Genomic DNA, 24189 nt, shown 5'->3' with positions numbered 1-24189 from the left:
GAATTATCAGTCTGGCTTTATTCATTTTATTAAAAGAAAACATCTACCTTGAATTTTACAAAAAGTCTCAGGCCTACCTACTTCGAAGCAACCTCAATTCGCCCCAGGCGACCAACCATTCAAGCCACGTATTGTGTGTTACCTTTTTGGCTCACAGTCCTGAAACGCAGCGGGTCTTTTTCATACTTTTTAAAGTACCACTTGTGGAAAAGTGCTGCTCAACATGGATGCAAGAAACAACAGCTCACGGGGAATACAGACATCCGAGGCTGCATTGCTTTGAAATCCGGATGCGGAGCTGGGCAGAGCATTATTTCCTTTCTTCTCCTCCTTTCTGCAGCTTGGCTCACTTCTTCGAGTAATCTGGAAATTGGTCACTTAGGAGGGCCTTCCTCCTCTGGTGTGTGGCACATGGACTTGGGTTTTGTGGGGTACGGTGGCACGGAAAACCACGCCATGTCGGATATTTCTGGCATCCCAACGGTGCCTGTAACCTTTCCAACAGGGTTGAACTGAACCTTAAAAGCTGCTGTAGCTTTTCTGTGTGGAACAGAAACCACCACCAAAACTTTCCATGTCCACAAAATAGGTAAGTCTCCAAAAAGCAAGGAGTTCCCCAATCCAAACTTCACGAGAGAATGGCAGGTGGACACCAGAAAACTACTCTGTTACTTTGTCCCGTAGCAGCTCAAGTATATGTTTTTCAATAACCTGTTGGACTTTAAACAAACAAAATTATTATATTCATATATATAAAAATTTCATTCAGGTTTCAAACATGATCAGTTTGTGCATCTGGTACAGATCGAGTTGCCTTTATTCAGAATTTCAAAATCCAAAATTGTCCACATGGGCGGCTGAGATAGTGACACCTTTGCTTTCTATTGTTTCACTGTACACAACCTTTGCTTCATGCACAAAAGTATGAAAAATACTGTATAAAATTACACAATTATATGTGTATAAGGTGTATTTGAAACAAACAAATTTTGTGTTTAGACTTGGGTCCCATCTCCAAGCTGTCACATTACGTCTATGCAAATGTTCCAAAGGTCAAAAAGCTCCAAAATCCAAAACACTTCTGGTCCCAAGTCTTTCAGATAAAGGAAACACAACCTGTACCAAAACTTTGATATTTAAAATTACATACTTATTTCAATTTATCCCCTGCCTTTCTCCTAGGATAGCATCCAATGGGGCTATAATATAAAAAATACTTTAAGGTATTGATGATGTTGTGTGCTGTCAAGTCATTTCTGACAACTGGCCCCCCTAAAGTGACCCTGTCACCAAGTTTGCTGGGACAGAGAGTGGGTTTCCATGGCCAGGCCAGTAATTGAACTCTGGAGACCACGATACCACATTGGCTCTCATTAAGATATTAATATTATATTTATAAATATATAAATTATTATTTTTGGTTGCTGTCTGGAATCCTGGTGGCATGTTGCATGCTTATAAGTGGACTTAGAATTGTGAAGCTGGCAAATTTTGGATTTGAAACGTGACCATCAATTTGTGCATCAGGTACAAGGCGAGTCTCACTTGTTCAAAATACTCCAAAATTGTTTACATGGGTGGCTGAGATAAAGACTTAGATTTAAACTTAGAGGTAAAGATTTAGATTTCCTGCATGGCAGGGGGGTGGATTGGATGGCCCTTGTGGTCTCTTCCAACTCTATGATTCTATGACACCTTTGTTTTCTGATGGTTCTCCTTTGGTAAGACCTTCCATAGACCTCTGTGTCCAGTTCAAGAAGGATATATGGACAAGCTAGAGGTGGCCAACCTGAGTTGTCCAGAGATGGTCAACCACAATGGCCAAAGGTTTGGGACCAACCCTTGAGGAACAGCTTAAGAAATTTGGTATGACTTTGGAGAAGATGGAGCCATCTTGTCTTCTGCTGTTCTACAGAACAGGACACAAATCAATGGGATCCAAATCAAGCAACGGGTTCAAGAAAAGCCATTCCACCAAAACACTGGGAAGAACGTCTTGACTGTAAAACACCAACTCTATGGTAAAAGCCTAGTCTGATATTCCCAAACCTACCTTTTTTGTGTCCCAAAGCTACAGCAAGGTCCATTGGTGTGTACCCAGAATCCGCTTCTGTTGTAAGGTCGGCCCCTCGAGCTGAAATGAGATGGGAAACAGTGAAAATGTTGAGAGTAGTGGTCAGAGCATTAGATAAGGACTGAGAGAAATCCTACACATAGTTGTGTTGGAAGGAAGACCACTTGGAATGCAGAGATCAAGTAAGTCGGTGAAAAAATCCCATATGACATGGAGAGTCATTACTAACATTCAAAGTGGATAACACTGGCCTCAGCAGATCACCAATAAGCTAAGGCTGCATCTGCACTGTAGAAATAATGAGGTTCAACTCCACTTTAACTGCCATGGCTCTATCCTACAGAATTATGAGATTTGTAGTTTGGTGAGGCACCATCACTCTTTGGCAGAGGAGGCTACAGACCTTACAAAACTATCAATCCGAGGTTTCCATAGGATGGAGCTACAAGTGGTGTCAAACTGCATTTTGACTACTGTGTGGATGTAGGTGTATTAATTCAGATTGCTTGGACACATCAATAAAAGAATCTATGGATATAGAGGGCCAACTGTACAGTGCTTTTTTTTAATTTGTAAGTCGCTTTATGTCCCAACTGTGGGGGATAAAGTGTGATATAATAATAATAATAATAATAATAATAATAATAATGATGATGATGATGATGATAATAATAATAATAATAATAATAATAATAATAATAATAATATACCTAGCAACACCTCGACGCACTTTATGTGGTTTCCCCGGACAGCATAGAGAAGCGGTGTCCCCCCATTCTGCAAAAGGAAAACAAGAAGAGTTAGTAATGGTCCATGGTGCAATGGCCAATTTTAGTATGGACAGGTGTTGATGTCGCCATTGCAACTTTTCTCCCCACAAAATAGTCAACTGTTTTGATTCATACCCACAAGCTCCATCTTGGTTTTTGACAATATCTTCTCTCGCACATTTGTCCCCTAACAACTATTGCTAATACAGGTCTAATCTCCCATATCCAAAATCCAAAATACTCCAAAACCCAAGACTTTTTTCATGGGTGGCTGTGATAGTGACACCTTTGCTTTGGGATGGTTCAGTGCACACAAACTTTGTCTCATGCACAAAATTATTTAAAAATCTGTATATCATTAGCTTCAGGCTGTGCAAATAAAGTGTACAGTGGGTCCTTGGTATCTGCTGGGGTTTGTTCCAGGACCCCCCTGTGGATACCAAAATCTGTGGATGCTCAAGTCCCATTATAGACAATGAGGTATTATTACTACTCCTACTACTATGGTGGGTCCTTGGTATCTGCTGGGGTTTGGTTCCAGGACCTCCCATGGATACAAAAACTGTGGATGCTCATGCTCTATTAATTCATATGACATAGTAAAATGGTGTTCCCTGTATAAAATGGCAAAATCAACCTTTGCTTTCTGGAATGGATATATTTTAAAAATATTTTCAAGCTGTGAATGCTTGAATCCATGGATAAAGAACCCATGAATATAGAGTACTGATGATATATGTACAGTGGACTCTTGTTATCCACTAGGGTTTGGTTCCAAGATCCCCTGTGGATAACAAAATCCATGTATGCTCAAGTCCCATTAAATATAATGACATAGCAAAATGGTGTCCCTTCTATAAAATGGAAAATCAAGTTTGATATCTGAAATTTATGTTTTCAAATTGTGGGTGCTTGAATCCGTGTATAAAAAATCTGTGTATAAGAAGGCCAAACTGCATTTGTATTTACACTGGGATATCTCCAAGATATCTCATGGTGCACATATATGAAAATACAGGTATTCCATAATCCAGAAAAATCCCAAACACGTCTGGTTCCAAGCATTTTGGATAACGAAGATTCAACCTGTACTGAACAGATTTACTGCTCTAGCCACTGCGTCAGACTGCCACTCAGACAGCTCAAATTTCCAGAAGGCTTACCCAGTCATAGGTGTTGATGTCAACTTCTTTGTCCAGCAGCAGGGCAACAATATCAGTGTATCCTCCAGTGCTGGCCAGCGACAATGCACTCTCCCGTTCCTTAGCAAGGACATGGGGATCCGCACCCTAAAGAAGAGGGCAAATGGGAGGCCAATGCCCCTGGGTAAATTCAAATCCTAATGATCCTTCTTCACCTGGCAGCCCCAAGTTTTGAAGACATTAACATGACATGTCAGTAGCAGTTTGACTCCAATTTAACAATCATGGCTCCATCAAAAGGAGCCCTGGGATATGTCGTTTGGAAAGGGGTAGGACTTGATAGAAAGCTTTAGTGGGCAACAATTGTGGAAGGCTGTTGTTACTGTGTGCCCTCAAGTCATTTCCAACATATGGTGACCCTAAGGCAAACCTATCATAGGGTTTTCTTGGCAAGATTTATTCAGAGGAGGTTGCCCTGGGCTTCCCCTAAGGCTGAGAGAGTGTGACTTGCCCAAAGTCACCCAGTTGGATTTATGGCCAAGTGGGGAACCGAACCCTGGTCTTCAATTCAAACCACTATGCCACAGTACCCCAAGAGACCTCGGATGCCCACACCTCCCCACTGTACCCACTTCTGCAAAAAATAACATTTCTTTAACAAAAATTATTTACTTCTTTATATAATCTTATACATTAATGTTAAATTAAAATGGTTAATTAATCAATGTTAAATTAAATTTATTGTTTTATTTTTAAAATTATTGCTCCTAAATGCCACCCAAATATCCTCTGGGGGCATTTTCACCCTGTTTTGGGACCTTCTGCAACCATGTTAGATCCAGCAGAGCCCTTTTTTGCAATAGCAGGGAATGAACAGAAGTAACATGTTTGATTTCTGTTTCAAAAAGGACTTCCTGGGACAAAATTGGTCCTGGGCACAAACCTTTGGAGGTTGGAGGCCTCCAAATGGGGAAGAAATTCCTTCCATGAACAAAATAGTGATGCCCAAGTCCCATTAAATACAACGGCATGGTAAAATAGCGTCCCTTATGACTGTATGCGTGGATACAGCATCCATGGATACAGAAAGCTAATTGTACAGCAAAGAATCCTAACCAAATTTCCAGCCGTAGGATTCCTGGGCATGAAACGACTGCTAAACTCGGATCAGACTCCAGAGCGGATACGCCCTTATCTTACCCATTCCAACATGCTGCGGACGGTTTCGATTTCTCCAAATGCAGATGCCCACATTAAGGGGGTAAAACCTCGTTCGTCGGGCTTGTTTAGCAAGTTCTCACCTGTGAAACAAAAGAAGAGGTTGGGTTGGGTTGTGGGGGGGGGGCTTGGCTTTTTGTTTCACTTTTTTTGTATTTTATCCAATTTTTCATTGGCAACAATATCTTACAATCAAGCCAGCGAACAATGTCCCCAAATACCAAAATTTAAACACACATACATTCAAATCTTCATCGGAAACAATGGATTCAAACTATAGGAAACGAGATTCCACCGAAACCTTAGGAAGAACATGATGCCAAGAGCTACTTCGCCAATGGAATGCATTGTCTTGGAAAGTGGCGGAGTCTCCTTCTTTGGAGGTTTTTAAAGAGAGGCTGGATGGCCATCTGTCCCAGGGAGGGCTTTGATTGTGGATTCCTGCATGGCAAACTGGGGTTGGACTGGATGACCCTTGGGGTTCCTTAAGGTTCCCTGATTCTACTGGGTAGTTCCAGCTCTGGATGGAGGTACATTGGTACCCAAAGTGGGAATTCTCAGTGGCAGTACCGTTTTTAAACAAAGGCTGGATGGCTATCTGTCATAGGGTTTGGGTTGTGTATTCCTGCATGGCAGGACCTTTTGGACTGGATGGCCTTTAGGCTCACTTCCAGCTCTAGGATTATATGATTCTATGGCCAGAGTTTGAGGACCACTGACCCCCTTTCTGGTCAATGCAGGAATTTTGCAGCTCCACATCTTCCCACCCAACTAGAGAAGAAGAAACCCACTATATTGAGGGTTTACCTTTCCGCAGATTCTCCTTTAACAGGACCAGTTCCCCTTGAGCCGCCAGCTGGTGAATGGACAGAGCTTTGAAGGCAGAAGAAAGAAAATAGGGATGTTATAGGGAAGCTATAAATCCAACAGGATAAATATAGGCAAGCTTCTTCTGAGCAAATCTTGCCAAGAAAACCCTATGAAGGTGGAAACGTCTTGATGGCACACAGCAACAAAGTGAAATAGCATTCCTTATATAAAACGGCAAAATCAAGGTTTGTTTTTGGGAATTCATATATATATTCAACCCATGGATGCTTGAATCCGTAGATAAAAATCTGTGGACAGAGGGCCAAATGTGATTTGCTTTTGGCCCAGGAGGAGCAGGGGGTCTCCAAACATGGTAGAAATGCCCTCCATAACTTCTAGAAGGCATTTTGGAACAAGAAAATATGCTTTTTTAAATCCCCAAGGATCACAAAAATCGCTCTTTGAGGCTACATTTCCCCCACTCTAGATTTGGGTTATCATTTTGCCTGTTTACTCCAGTAGCTGCCAAGATCAGACGTCATGCAAGCTAAAAAGGGGATTCATTTTTTAACCCCAAAAGATCTCACTGTCCAAGGTGGCTGGCAACGCAGAAACTTCGTTCCCTCGCTGACGGTTTGTCAGAGTGGTCGAATGCTTCAAGATTCCATCATCTGCATTTTAGAAGGAGAGAAGGTGTTGTTCCGGGATGCAATCCACAATTTATAATAAATAACAATAAAATTTATTTCTATACCGTTTTCCCACATTGATCAAAGCGGTGTACAGAACAAAAGAATACAACAATACAATTTAAATATTTATAAACTTTTAATATATATATATATATGTTACTACGGTGTGGCAATAGGTGCAGCTAAGAATTCGTTCTATGCTGCACGTATTGCGTCCACAGAGTCACGTCCAGCAGAGCTGTTCAGGGTTGTGAGAGAGCTTACTCAATTGGCTCCCCCCCTGAACTCGTTATTGGAGCCATCTAAAGCCTGCTGTGACGAGTTTAACAACTTCTTCGCGGATAAAATCTCTCGGCTAAGGACTGATCTCGACGCTGTTATTGGTTCAGAATCGAGAGTAGAGGCGTCCAGAGCTTCCGTCGATTCAGTTATACTGGATCACTTTGAGTCTGTTAGTACCGAGGATGTGGACAAGATCCTCCGTAGCGTTAGGAGGACGACCTGCTCTCTCGATCCCTGCCCTTCATGGCTGGCAGTTCAAGGGGGAACAGCGACAACTGAGATGTTGCGCCGGATTATTAATTCATCCTTCAGGGAGGGCCGTTTTCCAACTAATCTTAAAACGGCCATTGTAAAACCCTTATTAAAAAAGCCCTCCCTTGACCCCCTGATTCGAAACAATTATCGTCCTGTATCACTGCTGCCATTTTTAGGGAAGGTGATCGAGAGAGCGGTTGCCCTCCAGCTACAGAGGGTCTTGGAGGATACGGATTATCTGACCCATTTCAAACCGGCTTCCGGGCGGGCTATGGGGTTGAGACTGCCATGGTCGCCTTAGTCGATGATCTCCGTCTGGGCATGGACAGGGGAAGCGTTTCCATGTTAGTGCTCTTGGACATCTCTGCAGCCTTCGATACCATCGACCATGGCATCCTTCTGGATCGCCTGGGGAGCTGGGTATCGGGGGCACTGCTTTGCAGTGGTTCCATTCCTACCTCTCAGGCAGATTCCAGATGGTGGAGCTGGGGGACTGTCGCTCCAATAGGAGGGCCCTTACATCTGGGGTCCCTCAGGGAGCGATTTTGTCCCCTATGCTATTCAACATTTACATGAAGCCGCTGGGAGAGAGCATCCAGAGTACGCTGATGACACCCAAATAGTCTTCTCTGTGTCTCTGACTGATGCAGTGACTAGGGATGGCATCTCTCCGCTCAATGCCTGTCTGGAGTCGGTAATGGGCTGGATGAGGGAAAACAGACTCAACATGAATCCAGAGAAGACGGAAGTACTTGTGATTGGCTCCCCCGGTCCCGGTCAGGAAATTTGTCCACCTGTCCTGAGTAGGGTCACGCTCCCCGTGAAGGACACAGTTCGCAGTCTGGGGGTGCTTCTGGACTCATCGCTTCGCTTGACTTCTCAGGTGGATGCAACAGGCGCCTGTTATCAGCTTCGGCTGATACACCAGCTGCGACCCTTCCTGGGCCGGGGGGACCTTGAAACAGTGGTACACGCACTGGTAACCTCTCAACTCGATTTCTGTAATGCGCTCTACATGGGGCAACCCTTGTACCAAACCCAGAAGCTACATTTAGTCCAGAATATGGCAGCTAGGCTGGTCACTGGTAGCTCCAGGGCCAGCCATATAACACCTATACTGAAAGATCTGCATTGGCTGCCAATACGCTTCCGGGCACAATACAAGGTGTTGGTCGTTACCTATAAAGCCCTAAATGGCTTGGGCCCAGAGTACTTGGAGGACCGCCTCTCCCCATATAATCCGCCCCGCACTCTCAGGTCAGGAGGGAGACATCTTCTGAGAGTTCCTAATGTGAGATACGTGGCGTCTGCGCATAGGGCTTTTTCTGTATCGGCCCCGCAGACTTGGAACTCTCTTCCTGACGAGCTCCGTTCTGCCCCCTCCCTGGAGTCTTTTAGAAAGAATCTAAAGACTCATCTCTTCCGCCAAGCCTTCCCTCAAGTGTCCTAACTACCACTCTTCTCCCTGTGCACTGTACGTATTGTATTATGGTATTTAAACTGTTTTTATTGTGGTTTATTGGCTTATTGGATTGTACGTTGAATTTTATGAATTGTACTGTTTGGTATTAATAAGGGTGTCTCATTGGGTTATTTTGTATTTGTTGTACACCGCCATGATCGTAGGAATGGCGGTATATAAATGGAAATAATAATAATAATAATAATAATATAAAGCTAGAATAAGGTTGCATCTACAAAGCAGAAATATTGCAGTTAGTGCAGAATCTTGAGATTTGCAGTTTGGTGTGGCGCCAGCACTCTTTGTCAGAGATGGCTGCAGACCTTTCAAAACTACAAATTCCAGACTTCCACAAAATGGAGCTACAGTGCTTAAAGTGATGTCAAACTGCAATATTTCTATAGTGTAGATTCACCCTTTGAAGTCCCAGTTTCATTTTGGTTCAATAAAAGCCACACATTTTCTTGGTTGTATGGGCAGGAAGCTAGAAGAGGAGAACATAAATTAAATACCAGAAATAATATAATAAATGAAAAAATAATTGTTTCCAGCTGGGGATAAATCAAGAATGTCTTTGAGGAAGATTAAATATTGAAACCAAATATTCTAACACAATATGAAACTAAAACACACAAAACAAATCCTTCCAAAGACTGCAATGCGTAGTTTGAGGATGGTAAGCATCAGCATTATTATTGCAGTAGTTAAGAAAAGTATCAAGTCCATTCGATCTAAGTTTGGTTAAATAAATTTTGGGGTATAGTGGTAAGAAAAGCATTTACAGCAATGCATTACTGAAATCTAGAAATAATCAGGCGGCCAATTCCTATTAGGAAACCTGGTTTGCTCTTGTAAGACTTTCAATGATTCTCAAACTTTGGTCATCCAGATGTTTTGAGCTTCAGCTCCCAGAATTCTTGACTATTGGCCAAATCAGCTAGGGCTTCTGGGAGTTGAAGTCCAAAACACCTGGAAGACCAAAGTTTGGGAATCATTGCAAGTATAAATTGTCACTCTGGAAACCTGGAAAACTGCTAAAGGATGATAAAGAAACTTATAATATATGCAGTGACATATTCTTGCAATTTTGATGTAAGATGGGGCAGAGGACAGATGTGGAAGAAATGTCCCATAAACACAGTAGAGGCAAAACATTTTGGAAAAAGTATTCCTTACCATATAAAGCCTGCAGGGCATCCTTCGTCCACCCCAAATTTAATGGATTTACTCTTAGGTTATGTGTATATCACATCCCATCCAGGCCATCCTTCATTCGTCCACCCAAATATAAAGGATTTACTCCTACCTTATGTGTATATTGTGAGACTCTGGAAATACTCTGGCCAAAGGTCCACAACAAACTTCAGATGAAACAGAAAATTTATTGATAGAACTGGAACAAAGTATTCTTGCCACGTCTTTGCCAAAACTGAAGACTCAGAATGAAATCAGAACCTTAAGATTCCCTCCAACCCCTCCCATTGAGTTGTTTCCCAGCACCTTTCCCTTTGATGTAGAAACCCTTTCTTTGATCTGTAAAGTAAGGAGGGGTTTGTTGACCATTTGGTTCCTGGCTTTTCCTATGGCGCAGAGATCTAAGGCTGTATACCAGATTGGCCTCAGATTCCCAATAGCCCCTCATAATTTACCTGCTGCCATGTCCTACGTGACCATCCGGCTCATTCCCCATGGAACCCTTCCCCACCCGTTCCAACGTTGCTGCCCGTTTGGTTATCTATCTATCTATCTATCTATCTATCTATCTATCTATCTATCAGTCTATCTATCTATCTATCTATCTATCTATCTATCTATCTATTCATCGGTCTATTCTTCTATCCATCTATCTGTCTGTCTGTTTGTCTGCTTGTCTAACTGTCTGTCGGTTTGTCTATTCATCTCTCTATTTATCCCTCTATCTATCTATCTATCTATCTATCTATCTATCTATTTGTCTATCAATCTATCTATCCCTCTATCTATCTATCTCGTCATTTATCTATCCATGTCACTCTCTATCTGGCCATCTATCTATCTGGCCAAACACCACGAGTGCCTAACGACTATCCATCTATCTATCCATCTATTTACCATCTATCTATCCATCTATCTATCTGGCAGAAGACACCCTGAATACTTAACTGAAGGTGGATTCTGACAGTCTGCCTCCCCAAGCCCTATCGCCCTCCTTTTGGCTTGTCAGGATAGGCCAGATGGAACTCTTTAACCAACTTATCAGCATTTACATCTTTTACGTTCACCCATTCAGCCATGTCTACAGGGAAATGTTTCCACTGCACCAAATATTCTAATTGCCCCCGCATCATCCTAGAGTCCAACACTTTTACAATCTCAAAATGCTCTTCTCCTCCAATCAGCAGAGGCAGTGGTTCCATTTTCTCATCGTCTTCGTTACTCCTCCCAATTGTCTCTTAATAGTTGGCTCCAATTCCCCACTGACACTGGATCCTCCGGGGCTGGAGTTAGTTGAGGGATGACTCTTGGCTCGTAGCCGTATACAGCCTGAAATGGTGACACTCCTGTACTGGCGTGTACCCCCATGTTAAACGCTACCTCCGCGTGAGGCAACAGGTCCATCCAGTTGTCTTGCAGGTGGTTTACATAACATCTAAGGTATCTTTCCACACACTGATTAGTGCGTTCCACCTGACCATCTGTAGCTGGGTGAAAAGCCGTGCTCAGCGCTAATTGCACCCCTAATTTGTCCTGTAAGCACCTCCAAAATTGAGAAATAAAGGTTCCTCCTCTATCGGAGACTATCTTATCTGGTAAACAATGTAACCGGTACACATTTTCTATGAACAAGTCTGCCAACCGTGGCGCGCTGGGTACCCCCTTACACCCCACGTAATGCACTTGCTTGGAAAACAAGTCTGCGATCACCCAAATGGTGTCCTTGCCCTTGCTGTCAGGCAAGTCTGTAATAAAGTCCATGCCTATGTGTTGCCAGGGCCGAGTGGGGGTTTCCAATGGCCTTAACAACCCACTAGGTTTCCCTGTGTTAGGCTTAGCTCTGGCGCAAACCACGCAGCTTTGAACATAGTTCTCCACCTCTTTCCGCACCCCTGGCCACCAATATTTGCTTCGCAGAGTGTGCCAAGTTTTCACAAATCCCCAATGTCCCGCCGCCTTGACATCATGGCACGCTGCCATTACCTTAGCCCTTAAGTCCTCGGGCACATATATCTTATTGTCCTTGCCCCACAATCCATGCTCCGTCTGCTGTAATTCACTTTTCAAATTATTGATTTCTAGATCCCCTTCGTAAGCTTGGAGGATCTCTCGTAATAGGGGGTCTAAGTCTGCGACTGCCCGCTCTTGTTCCCTTTTTGTCTGGCTTCGTGTGGTCACCCCTAGCCCCAGCTGTTGTGCTGTGAACAGGGCCTGTTTCTCCAACTCCTCCTTCTCCCCAGGCCCGTGCATCCGTGAAAGCCCATCAGCCAGCCCATTCTCCCTCCCTGGGATGAATTTTATGGTAAAATTGAATTTAAAGAAATCTTTAGCCCATCGGCGCTGTTTTGGGCTTAGCTGCCTCAGAGTCTGCAATGCCTCTAAGTTCCGGTGATCCGTCCATACTTCGAAGGGGTGGGGAGCCCCCTCCAAGAATTGCCTCCAAGTGTCTAAAGCCCACTTAATAGCAAATGATTCTTTTTCCCAGCATGGCCAAAGGGCTTGCATCGAATCAAACTTCTTGGAGGAATAGGCACAAGGTCTGAGCTGGCCCCCCTCATCCCGCTGCAATAATACTGCCCCCACTGCTGCATCCGAGGCATCCACCTGCACTACGAAAGGCTGCTCGGGGTCGGGGTGCTTAAGTATTGGTTCTGAGCTAAACAACTGCTTCAGAGCTGCAAACGCCTTAGTGCATTCTGGAGTCCAGTTAATCTTGTTAGATGGCTTGGGTTTCTCTATCCCTGGGGGGCTCTGCCCTCGCTGCTTTCTCCCTTCCCCCTTAGAGGTTTTTAACAGATTAGTAATAGGTAACGCCACTTGAGCAAAATCAGGGATGAATTGTCTATAAAAGTTTGCAAATCCCAGGAACCTCTGCACCTGCTTGCGCGTCTTGGGTTCAGGCCAATTCAGAACGTCTTGGACCTTGTGGGGGTCCATGTGCAGTCCCTGAGTAGACACCCTGTACCCCAGAAAGTCAAGTGTGTCTGTGTGGAAGTGGCATTTGGACAGTTTCACATACAGTTTGTGGTCCAGCAACCTCTTCAGCACTTTTCTGACTAGTTGTACATGGCTATTCAGGTCCTGAGAATAGATCAAAATGTCATCTAGATACACTAACACTCCTTCAAATAACAGATCATGCAATACTTCGTGTACAAGCTTCATGAAGCACGAAGGACCTCCCGAAAGGCCAAACGGAAGAACCAAATATTCAAACGCCCCCAAAGGACAATGGAATGCGGTTTTGTATTCATCTCCTTCCTTGATTCTTACTCGGAAGTAAGCATCCCGCAAATCCAACTTAGTGAAAATCTTCCCTGTGGATAGCCAACTCAGCATATCCTTCATCAGGGGAAGTGGGTATTTACTGCAGGTGCTTATGGCATTCAGGTTTTTATAGTCCGTTACCAGTCTCAAAGTCCCATCCTTCTTTTCCCTGAAAAATACTGGAGCCCCGAAAGGCGAGCTGGAAGGGCGAATAAACCCCCTGGCCAGGTTTTTCTCAATAAATTCCTTGAGCGTGCTCATTTCCTGGGGTGTCATGGGATACATTTTTGGTTTGGGTGGGGCAACCCCTGGGTTCAGTTCTATTGCGCAGTCTGTGTCCCTGTGGGGGGGCAGCACATCACATTCCTTTTCTTCAAAAACATCCCCCAAATCTCGATATACCTCTGGGAACCCTAACAGAGGTTGGACCCCTGTCCCTGCGCTCATGGCACAGGGGCCCCTCATTTTTACTGTCAAAGCTTGACTATTCTCGGCTGACGGGTGTCCATTCAGCCTCAGATGCTGCTTGCATCCTGGGTCGTTAAAAGTCAACAGCTTGTTCCTCCAGTTAATAGCAGGATTGTGCTGCGCCAGCCAATCTATGCCTAGCACCAAGTCCCAGCCCTGAGTTGCTCCAATTACGAACTGTATGGGTTCCTGGTGTCCAGCAATTTTCAACGTTAAAAGTTCTGTTTGTGTCCTACTGGGCACCCCCCCCATCATGGAGCCATCCATCTGCATGAACGGGATCTCCTCAGGTAGAGGCTCTTGGTTAATTCCCCATTCCTGCACTGTTCTAGGGCTCATTAGGCACCTGGTGCAGCCCGAGTCCAAGGCTGCCAGCAAAGTTCCCATAGTTCCTTTGCGCTTGTGCCCAAGTTTCACTTCCAAAAAATAAATGGGCACTCCCCCACTCACCACGTTTGGGATGTTCCCGTCCTGGTCTGTATCCTTCTGGTGCGCCTCAAAACGTGGAGCTCCAGTTCCTGGGTGGGTGATTTGCCCCGCAGTCTCCCTTCTTGCTCCTCCTCCGGAGCTCGGCGGCGCCTTGCCGGTGGCCTTGTCGCCGGCCCTTTCTGGACACTTGGCGATGAGATGTCCCTTCATGCCACAAGCCAAGCAGAGCCCCAGCCTCATCCTGCGCTGTTTCTCAGACTCCCTCATCGATTTTGGGTGCTGTTGGGCGCCTCCTCCGGAGGACTTTACCATAGCCTTGCCCTGTTGGAGAGCCGCCCGCTGTTTGGCCAGTCGCACTCGCTCCTTGGTGGTCTCGGCTTCTCCGGCCCACCGCATCCATTCCTGCAGCCCCGCCGGGTTCCCTCTCATCAGCACCCACTCTAGTATTTCGGAGTTGAGTCCGTCCTGAAACTGACGAACCAGCATGGGCTCTGGGAAATCTGGGATCTGGGCGGCCACGCTTCTAAACTCTAACACATACTCCCCCACGGATCGCTTGCCTTGTTGCAGCGTCATGAATTTAGTTTTAGCGCGGTCTACTCGGAAGGGATCTTCAAATCGTGCTCGAAGCGCTGTCATGAAGGCCCCCAAGTTCTGCAGCTCCGGAGCCCTGCAGTCGTAGAGCTGCACCAGCCACTGGGCCGCCTGGCCCTCCAACCTTCCAGCCACGCAGCGCACCTTTTCTCCTTCATCCGGGAAGTAATCTCCTCTGGTCCTCATGTGTCCCGCCACCTGAGCCAGGAAGAAAGGGAGCTGTTCCGGGTCCCCGTTAAATTTGGCTTCCAGCTTACTAGCCAGGAGCTCCCTCAGCGCCTCCGTTTCTCCTCTCCCCCTCCTGGGGCCCGCGTTTAGACCGCCGTGCCGTGAGTGGGGTCGCGAGGTAGTCTCTGCCTCCTCGTCGCTCTCCTCCTCCGAGCCCTCGCCGAGCGCATCCGTCGCCGGCTTGGGGGTGGAGTGATTCTCCCGCTGCTCTGACTCTCTGGTAGTTAGTTGAGACATCAGGGATTTCAGTTCCCTCAAATCCTCCTTAAGGCCCGCCACCTCATCTGCCAGGTTTTCCTCCCTTGGCGCCCTCAGCATGGCCTCTCCCACAGCTTGGTCCCAAGCTGTTACTCTGCCGGCTCTGCGGCGTTTCTTCTCGTCCTCCGGGAGTGGGAACCACAGCTCCTCCAGTAGTCCGCCTCCCTCGCCCATTTGCTTGGGTCTGGCTCCCCGCTGCTCAGCGCCCTCGAGAGATTTCTCCCACTCCGAGATCCCTCCTGAAGCGGCTGGCACCTTTCCGGGTGGCGGAGATTCCCTGGTCGTCATTTTGTGTGGAGTTTTGGCAAACTGTGAGACTCTGGAAATACTCTGGCCAAAGGTCCACAACAAACTTCAGATGAAACAGAAAATTTATTGATAGAACTGGAACAAAGTATTCTTGCCACGTCTTTGCCAAAACTGAAGACTCAGAATGAAATCAGAACCTTAAGATTCCCTCCGACCCCTCCCATTGAGTTGTTTCCCAGCACCTTTCCCTTTGATGTAGAAACCCTTTCTTTGATCTGTAAAGTAAGGAGGGGTTTGTTGACCATTTGGTTCCTGGCTTTTCCTATGGCGCAGAGATCTAAGGCTGTATACCAGATTGGCCTCAGATTCCCAATAGCCCCTCATAATTTACCTGCTGCCATGTCCTACGTGACCATCCGGCTCATTCCCCATGGAACCCTTCCCCACCCGTTCCAACGTTGCTGCCCGTTTGGTTATCTATCTATCTATCTATCTATCTATCTATCTATCTATCTATCTATCAATCTATCTATCTATCTATCTATTCATCGGTCTATTCTTCTATCCATCTATCTGTCTGTCTGTTTGTCTGCTTGTCTAACTGTCTGTCGGTTTGTCTATTCATCTCTCTATTTATCCCTCTATCTATCTATCTATCTATCTATCTATCTATCTATCTATTTGTCTATCAATCTATCTATCCCTCTATCTATCTATCTCCTCATTTATCTATCCATGTCACTCTCTATCTGGCCATCTATCTATCTGGCCAAACACCACGAGTGCCTAACGACTATCCATCTATCTATCCATCTATTTACCATCTATCTATCCATCTATCTATCTGGCAGAAGACACCCTGAATACTTAACTGAAGGTGGATTCTGACATATATTGCATCCCATCCAGGTCATCCTTTGTCCACCCCAAATATAAAGGATTTACTCCTACTTTATGTGTATATTGCATCCCATCCATGCCATCCTTCGTCCACCCTAAATTTAAATGATTTACTCCTATGTGTATATCACATCCTATGCAGACCATCCTTCATCCACCCCAAATTTAAAGAATTTACTCCTGTTATTTGTATATCATATTCCATCCAGACCATCCTTCATCCAACCCAAATTTAAAGGATTTATTCCTAACGTATGTGTATATGGCATCCCATGCAGACCATCGTTCGTCCGCCCCAAATTTAAAGGATTTACTCCAAACTTACGCGTACATAAGGTTTCAGCATCCCTACAGTTTTCCACCACATACATTTGTGAACTCTGAAAGACTAGGAACTGGCTTTTTAAACTACTGTTAAATGAACATGGAGCAATAAAAGGAGCAGAATACTGCAGCCACTATTTCGTTCTTCATTTTATGGACTACACACCATTGCAGTCTATGCACAGCTACCTTGAGTTTTGCAACTTTAACTGTGTAAGGCGTGTGCAAACAGAAATAATAGAGAAATTATTTTAAACGGTTTGGTTTTTTGGGTTCTTCTCCTTCTCCCATCACAACCGTAGGAGCTTACCATTTGGACACTGCGGATCATCCTTATCCTCAGAGTATGGATATAAATGCAGCAACACTGACGCTTCTTCATCGTCTCCGTCGCTCACAGAAACGTCCGGGTCTTTGGAAGTTGTGGTTTGCGTCATTGTATTGCTGTGACCTTCTTGTGAGAGTATCACAACTCCTACAACTGCTTTTTCTTATTGAGTCCTGCGAAGGAGAAAACAAAGATTTTTCAGATGTTGAACGTTTATGGACTCGAATACAGGCTCATCTTAACTAACCAAGTTGATCCCTGCTTGGCCATGAAAACCCACTGGGTGACCCTAGACAAGTCACACTCTCTCAGCCTCAGAGGAAGGCAATGGCAAACCCCCTCTGAAGAAATTTGCCAAGAAAACCCCATGATAGGACCACCTTAGGGTCGTTGTAAGTCGGAAATGGTTTGAAGATACACCACAACAACTAACCAAGTCGATGTGTTTCTGGGCATGACATCTTCAACAGGAAATCTGACGGCAGAGGCAGAAACAACACGGAAAGAAAAGAAGAACATTCTATTAATTGTTGCTGTTGTGTACCTTCAAATTGTTTCCGACTTATTGCGACCCTAAGGTTTTTAATGGGGCTGACTGTGGGACTCATCGAAGATGACCAAGTGGGTTTCCATGACTGAGCAGGGATTCGAACCCTGGTCACCCAGAATCCGAGTCCAACATTACACTACAGTGGCTCTGGATAAATCCCTTTGTTTGTTGCTGTTGTATGCCTTCAAGTCGTTTCCGACTTACAGTGAACCTATTACAGTTATCACACTATACTCTTATAGTGCTACTATTCCACTTTGACTGCTCTAGCTGCCTCCTGTTGCATTCTGGGATTTGCAGTTTTAAGGCGGGGTATTTAGAATTCTCAGGCAGAGAAGTTCTTTGCCTGAGAATTCTAAATACCCCTCCTTAAAACTGCCAATACCAGAATGCAACAGGAGGCAGCTAGAGCAGTCAAAGTGGAATAGTGGCACTATAAGAGTATAGTGTGATAAACACCAGTGTTCCCTTGGCAAACTTCTTCAGAGGGGGTTTGCCGTTGCCATCCTCTGAGACTGAGAGAGTGTGTCTTGCCTAAGATCACCCATTCATTTATAGTTGGTCCATCTTTACTTTTGCAAACATGATTCCAGCTGCCTGCTACTATCATATAGAAGATTATTTTACCATATTTTCTTTCCAATTCTTCCTCTTCTTCTTGTCGATTGGATTGTTGACTTCTCTCCTTTGTAAAAGCGATATGTAAAGCCTATGGCACTATATGAATAAATATAATAATAATAATAATAATAATAGTGATGATGATGATGATAATTGTCTTCAGCTCTGCTTTAAAGTTGGTCAGAGAGGTTATAACGAATCCTAGAATCTGTAGTTTGCTCCTTGGGCAAAAACTACACATCCCAAGGTTTGCACAGAATGGAGCTGCAGCCCTTAAAAGTGTTGTTGTTGCAGAGGTAATGTAGAACCAGAACCAGAACAGCCAGGAACTGACTGGAAGGGAAACATGGTTAGTTTTTATATTTCCCATCATGTATTGTTTATTACATATTGACTATCACTCTGCCCATATTGATTATTACTATCGATCGTTTATTTTAATTGGCTAATTTTAATTGCAACGTGTTCAATTCTTATTTTAAAGAGGTGGGTGGGGATATTATATACATAATGTATTGAACTGCATTATTATCTATTGTTTTATATGTATTTTGTTCTTATCCTGTAGAATGTGTGCCATTGGCGGGTTTCATTTTGATCGATTATTTATTGCATGCACAGCGCTGTGTAAATAATCTGCAGTGCTATATAAATACAGTTTAACAACAACAACAACAACAATAAAGTATGTTGGATTGATTTATTAGACGTAAGCCGCTTTGATTGTTTGGCAACAGAAAAGCGGGATATAAATTAAGCTTATTAATATTATTATCATTACTATTACTATTTTGCTACAATGTCCTCAAGAGGAAAATCTCCAAATTCTAGGCCCAGATTCCAAAGCGAACCAAGCTTTTCATAGTGCTTTGAACACAAAGAAAACTACAAATCACATTCCATGGGTTACATGTAAATTAAACATTTACACCCCCTGAATACTCATTGGATACTCTAATATTACACTATTATCTATATATGTTTCTCTTTCACTGTCTCCAACTGTCCCTGTATTGCATCCCTTTTGCTCTGAATAAATAGCTTAAAGCAGGAACCCAAAGGACTTTGGACATGACCTGAAAGAGCAACCTTTTGCTCCCAATACATTTCAGCACTACCATTTTTCAACTCCTGTGCAGAAGTGAAATTCCAATGCAAACCTACCCTCTGCTACAGTGTCAGGCTGCAATGCAATGGATGGGGGATATTGAGCTGGAGAACCCCCTCCAGCAGGAGCAACCTATCTGCAAAACCCTTGCATTTTGCAGCCATTCTTTGCAACTCACCAGGGTGGCAGTTTGTGCAAAAATCCTCCTTCCCAGCCATGCACCTCCTCCTTCCCTTGCTTCCTCTTGCCTTCCTTGCGCAAAACTGAAAGTAACTTTCCATTCCCACAATGCATCTGAACCCAACCAGCTCCTCCTGTTTGCAAGGATAAAGCACACATTAAAGGAGCGAACGGCCCCTTTAAGAGCTTCCAGGCGAACGCGGAAGAAGACCCCGCTTTATGAATGAACTTCAGCGCTTGGTCTCCGCCCCCTCTCTCCCGCTCCGCCTATCAGCGGCCGCGACTGAGAGGAGGCGGTTTCCCTTCCCAGAATGGGTTTTAAAGGGCCAAACGTCCTTTCCCCCCTGACTTTCTAGCTTCTCACTCTGGGCTGCATCTGTACTGCAGAAACAATGCATTTAAAAAACTGCTTTAAATGCCTTTAAGTGTTAATAATGTAATGTTTTTTTTAATTGTTTGATTGCTTTTTTTAGACTTGTATTTTGCATGTTTTGTAGTGTTTTAACTTGGGCTGTTTTGGATTTGTAAGCCACCTTTTGAGTCCCTGTACTGAGAGGAAGGTGGGATTATATGTAAACATTATATTAATAACAATAACAACAACAATAATAATATCCCGCCTTTCTCCCAATATAGGGACTCAAATATGTCATGGAATCCTGGGATCTGTAGTTTGCAGTGGCACTAGAGCACTAAATGCTAAGGAATCCTGGGATTTGTAGTTTGCAGTGGCACTAGAATAAATAATAAATAAAAATATTTTTATTTATTTATACCCCGCTTTTTGTAATAAAACAACCAAATCGGCTTACATAGTTAAAAACATCCAGCATACAATACTTAATATAACAATATCCCCCCCTTAAAAAAAGAATTAAACAAGTTAGTATTAAAATTAATATCAAAATAAACTATTAATATCAAATAAACAACGGGCAGAATGGTAGGATTGCTGAATGTGCTATGGAATTCTGGGATTTGTAGTTTGCAGTGCCACTAGAGCACTAAATGTGCTATGGAATCCTGGGATTTGTTGTTTGTAGTGGCACCAGCGCTCTCTAGCAGGGAAGGCTAGATGTCTCCCACAACTACAAATCCCAGGATTCCAATGCATGAAGCCATGACGGTTAAAGTGGTGTCAAAATGGATTATTTCTGCAGTGCAGACGCAGCCTACTTTGTGGCAGGGCTCTCTGAGGCCAGAATTTAACACCTGGGGCAAAACCACAGAATTGCTGACTTGCCACATTTGGAGGCATCTGAAGAAATAATCAATACCTTCCAACATTTCACAGATGAAAACTGGGACAAGTGTGGCCCAGAAACATCAGAGTGTGGCCCAGATGGCAAAAGTTATTACTAAGAACAGATAAGCTAGGAGAGGTTGCAGATGATGAATTTGAAGAGGTTGAAATGTCTGGGGAATTTAGGAAAGATTGTAATGGATCGTGAACTGATAGTGAACCGAGTAGAAAGAGAATGAAATAGAGGAAAAATAAAGAAAGTTTAAAGAAAGGAAATATATGTCTCAGGGATAATGAATGGATAGTGAACCAAGTAAAATAGTAATGAAAGAGAAATAGAGGAGAAATAAAGGTTTTGAGATAGAAGATTTTTAAAATTTCATATTTAGTATGCATATAAATGGAGTTTGTAGAAATAAAGGTACATGCATTGGAATGAATTTGAGAGGCCCAGGAATGCAGGCAAAAGAGTAAGATTTAAGACATAAGAGCTCAGAGTGACCCAAGGCTCTGACCTCGAGGTTCTGGAGATTGTTGTTAGTTGAAGTTAGCAGAGAGACATGAATCCTGGAGAAGAGATATCTCCGCAAGGACTAGAAGGGGGGCAAAGACAGATAAGACTAATAGGCTAATGGAATGTGGCTAAAATGTACCTTTAATGTATTCATGTATCTGTACCCTGATTGTACGAAAAACCTATATGTTTAACTTTTGCCATGTCCAATGGGATATGCCAGCTAGAGTTCTTTGTTTCTATCCTATATAAAGGAGCCATTTTTCCTTGTTCGGGGCTCTGGGATCTTTGTTGGAATGTGAATTCCTCCCAGAGTGACAGCTGTCTAAAATAAACAATCTGTGTTTTGCAAATTCATCTTTGGTCCCCTCCTTTCTGATTCTGTCAGACCGGGTTTGCTGTGAGTCAAGTGGAAGAACTTGCAGTGTTATGAGTTTTCCACAACAGTTTTTGGTGCCGTGACTCGGATTTTGACAAGCAGATTTGGAAGGGTGGAGGATTTTTCCTCCCTCGCCGGCAGGAAGCTGTCTCCTGAGGCAGTGACGGGTCTTCATCGAAGCTCTGCGCGCATCCAACCTTTTGCTTGGAAGGGCCGACATAGGATCCCTTGCTGACCGCAGGGGACAGTCTTCAGCCACAGAGGACCACGCCAGGAGTGCCGTGAATTGGAAACACAGATCGGGGAAAGAGGCGCCTCTACAGGATCAGGTGGAGTATGAAAAGGGAATTTTGAGATAGGTGTACACAAAGAAAAGGGAGCCCCGTTGACCGGTTCAGAACTTCTGAACGCGAGTGAAAGTAAGGAACCACTTTCTGTGTTTGCTGAGCCAGTAGCAAAGGTTCTGCCCAGAGAAGCCTTTTGCCAAAACTCAGAAACCAGGCCCCTAGAGAAGAGAGCAAACAAGTAAACTGGGAGAGGGGAGGTAGAGTGTTGTGACTGTTTGTTGTGGTGAGTGAATGGTTGCTGCGGTACTTGTTTCATGCTGTCCAGTTTTGCTGGGGCAGGGGCAACTCTGCTGATTTCCAGGTGAACAAGCCAGTGACAAGGTGCGAGATTGTTTTAACCCTTATTGTGTCGATCAGGCTGGACCCCTTACCAACTGATCAAACCTTTTCCTTATTGTTTCTTGTCTGTCTGAATAGTTTGGGAGGTTATGGGAGGCCGCAATAGTAAGCCTGAAACTCCTTTGGAGTGCATGCTACGTAATTTCAAGAGAGGTTTCAGTCAGGAATTTGGTCAGCCTTTGTTTCCAGGCACATTGAAAACACTTTGTGAATTTATTTGGCCGAGTTTTCATCTTGGATGGCCAGCAGGGGGCACCTTATGCTTGGACACTATAATGAGAGTCTATTTCAAGATCACTGATAGCACCAATGGCCTTTTAGATCAATATCCCTATATAGAGTGCTGGAGAAATGTTGTGAAAAGCAATCCCCCTTGGTTGAAGAAATGTCTTGAGAAGTCTTCAAAGCTGTTACTAGCTAAATCAATGCCACAGCTAGCTACACAGAAGCCAATTTTTGCAGCCACTCAGAAACCAATTTTTACTGACTCTAGTGAAGGACAGGAGCTGCTGCTTGACCCCCCACCATATTTTCGGTGGCTCAATCAAACTCCAAATAACCCCCCTCCAGCTCCCCCTCCTGTACAGCCTGACCCTCCTCAAGTATTGCCCCAGCCGAGTAATCCAATTCCAGAAGAAAGGAGTGATCCACCCCCAGAAGGACCCATAGAGGAGAAAGAGGAGGAAGAAGAGGCAGAGTTGCCAAGTTCCACAGTCCCACAGAAAACTAAAAAGAAAAAGGATCCAAAGAAATATGCACTTAGAAAATATGACAATGATGATGAAGAGGATTCAGCCAGTATAAGTTCTTCTAGCTCTGGCCAGGGAGCTGCTCTGATGCCCCTAAGGCAAGTGACACACCTTGTCCCAGGACAAAACCAAGGGGAAGTAGTCACTAGAAATGTCATGGTGTACACACCTTTTTCTACTAGTGACTTGCTAAATTGGAAAACTCACTTCCCTAGTTATACAGAAAAGCCTCAAGCCATGATGGATTTGTTTTCCTCTATTGTGGCCACACATAATCCCAATTGGAGAGACTGTCAACAGCTTTTAATGACTTTGTTTAGCACTGAGGAAAGGAGACGAATAATGTCAAATGCTGAAAGTATAGTGCGCGCCTTAGTTCCTGAAGGAACTGCAGATGAAACTGCTTGGATCAGAGCTAGACTCCCTCTTGAAGAGCCAGACTGGGACCCAAATGATAATGCTCAACTCCAGCTTTTAAAAGATTACCAGGGACGTATAATAGCAGGAATAAGGAAAGGAGCAGTCCGTCCTGTTAATATGACAAAACCCACAGAGGTGATGCAAAAGCCAGATGAAACACCAGGAGCATTTTTGGAAAGACTGTATGATGCATATAGAAAATACACCCCATGTGACCCTGATTTAGAAGAAAATAGAAAGATGATAAATGTGGCTTTTGTAACCCAAAGTGCCCCTGATATAAGAAGGAAACTTCAAAAGCAAGAGGGTTTTGCAGGGATGAACACAGCCCAGCTGTTGGAGATAGCCCAAAAGGTTTTTGTAAACAGAGACCAAGAAGAGAGGAAAGAGAAAGACAGACGCATGAAGCAAAAAGCAGATCTTTTAGCTGCTGCCCTAACTGGAGCACGCACAGACACAGCACAGAGAGGGAGAGGAGCTACAGCCAGAGGAAGGGGGGTCACTTTTCGCCCAGGAGCAGAAGCGAGAGTAAAGGGAAGAGGACAAAGACCATCAAGTGGGGTGGATCCTAATCAATGCATGGGATGCATGGCTTTTGGACATTGGCTCAGGGATTGTCCATACAAAAGAGGACGTGGAGGACCCAGAGGATCTAGAGGGATGAGAGGACATATCTCTGACAACATCTATCATCAGGACAACAGTTTTCCCCCTCCACCACCACCCATGGCAAGCCATCAAAACTACCAGGATGAGTTCATAGGCAGAGCAGAGATAGAGGAAAGTTATGAATGA

At 44.2% G+C, this 24189-nt stretch overlaps 2 protein-coding genes across 3 annotated transcripts; one reads left to right on the top strand and one right to left on the bottom strand.

Annotated features, from left to right (window-relative positions):
• Nucleotides 1–12: 12 nt before the first annotated feature.
• Nucleotides 13–19569, bottom strand: LOC149308507 (DNA-binding protein RFXANK-like). Of its 2 annotated transcripts, none has more exons than XM_089535868.1 (9): nt 19402–19569; nt 16927–17117; nt 6602–6685; nt 6012–6077; nt 5187–5287; nt 4008–4133; nt 2785–2851; nt 2054–2134; nt 13–719 (listed from the first exon to the last, which is right to left on the bottom strand). In XM_089535868.1, the coding sequence occupies exons 2-9, from the start codon at nt 17051–17053 to the stop codon at nt 661–663; spliced, it is 711 nt and encodes a 236-aa protein (XP_089391994.1). In that variant the 5' UTR covers nt 17054–17117; nt 19402–19569; the 3' UTR covers nt 13–660. The 2 variants fall into 2 exon arrangements, with proteins under 2 accessions (XP_089391994.1, XP_089391995.1); XM_089535869.1 differs by having other exon boundaries at nt 13–723; nt 2057–2134.
• Nucleotides 19570–22650: 3081 nt separating this feature from the next.
• On the top strand, nt 22651–24189 carry LOC149308506 (uncharacterized). The gene has a single exon (XM_089536891.1). The coding sequence runs from the start codon at nt 22651–22653 to the stop codon at nt 24187–24189; it is 1539 nt and encodes a 512-aa protein (XP_089393017.1).

This window comes from Sceloporus occidentalis, unplaced genomic scaffold, assembly GCF_023333645.1.
Source record: "Sceloporus occidentalis isolate IW3139 unplaced genomic scaffold, rSceOcc1.0.p SCAF_8, whole genome shotgun sequence".
NCBI lineage: Eukaryota > Metazoa > Chordata > Lepidosauria > Squamata > Phrynosomatidae > Sceloporus > Sceloporus occidentalis.
Note: the sequence above shows the minus strand (reverse complement) of the source record. Positions and strands in the feature narration are given on the sequence as shown.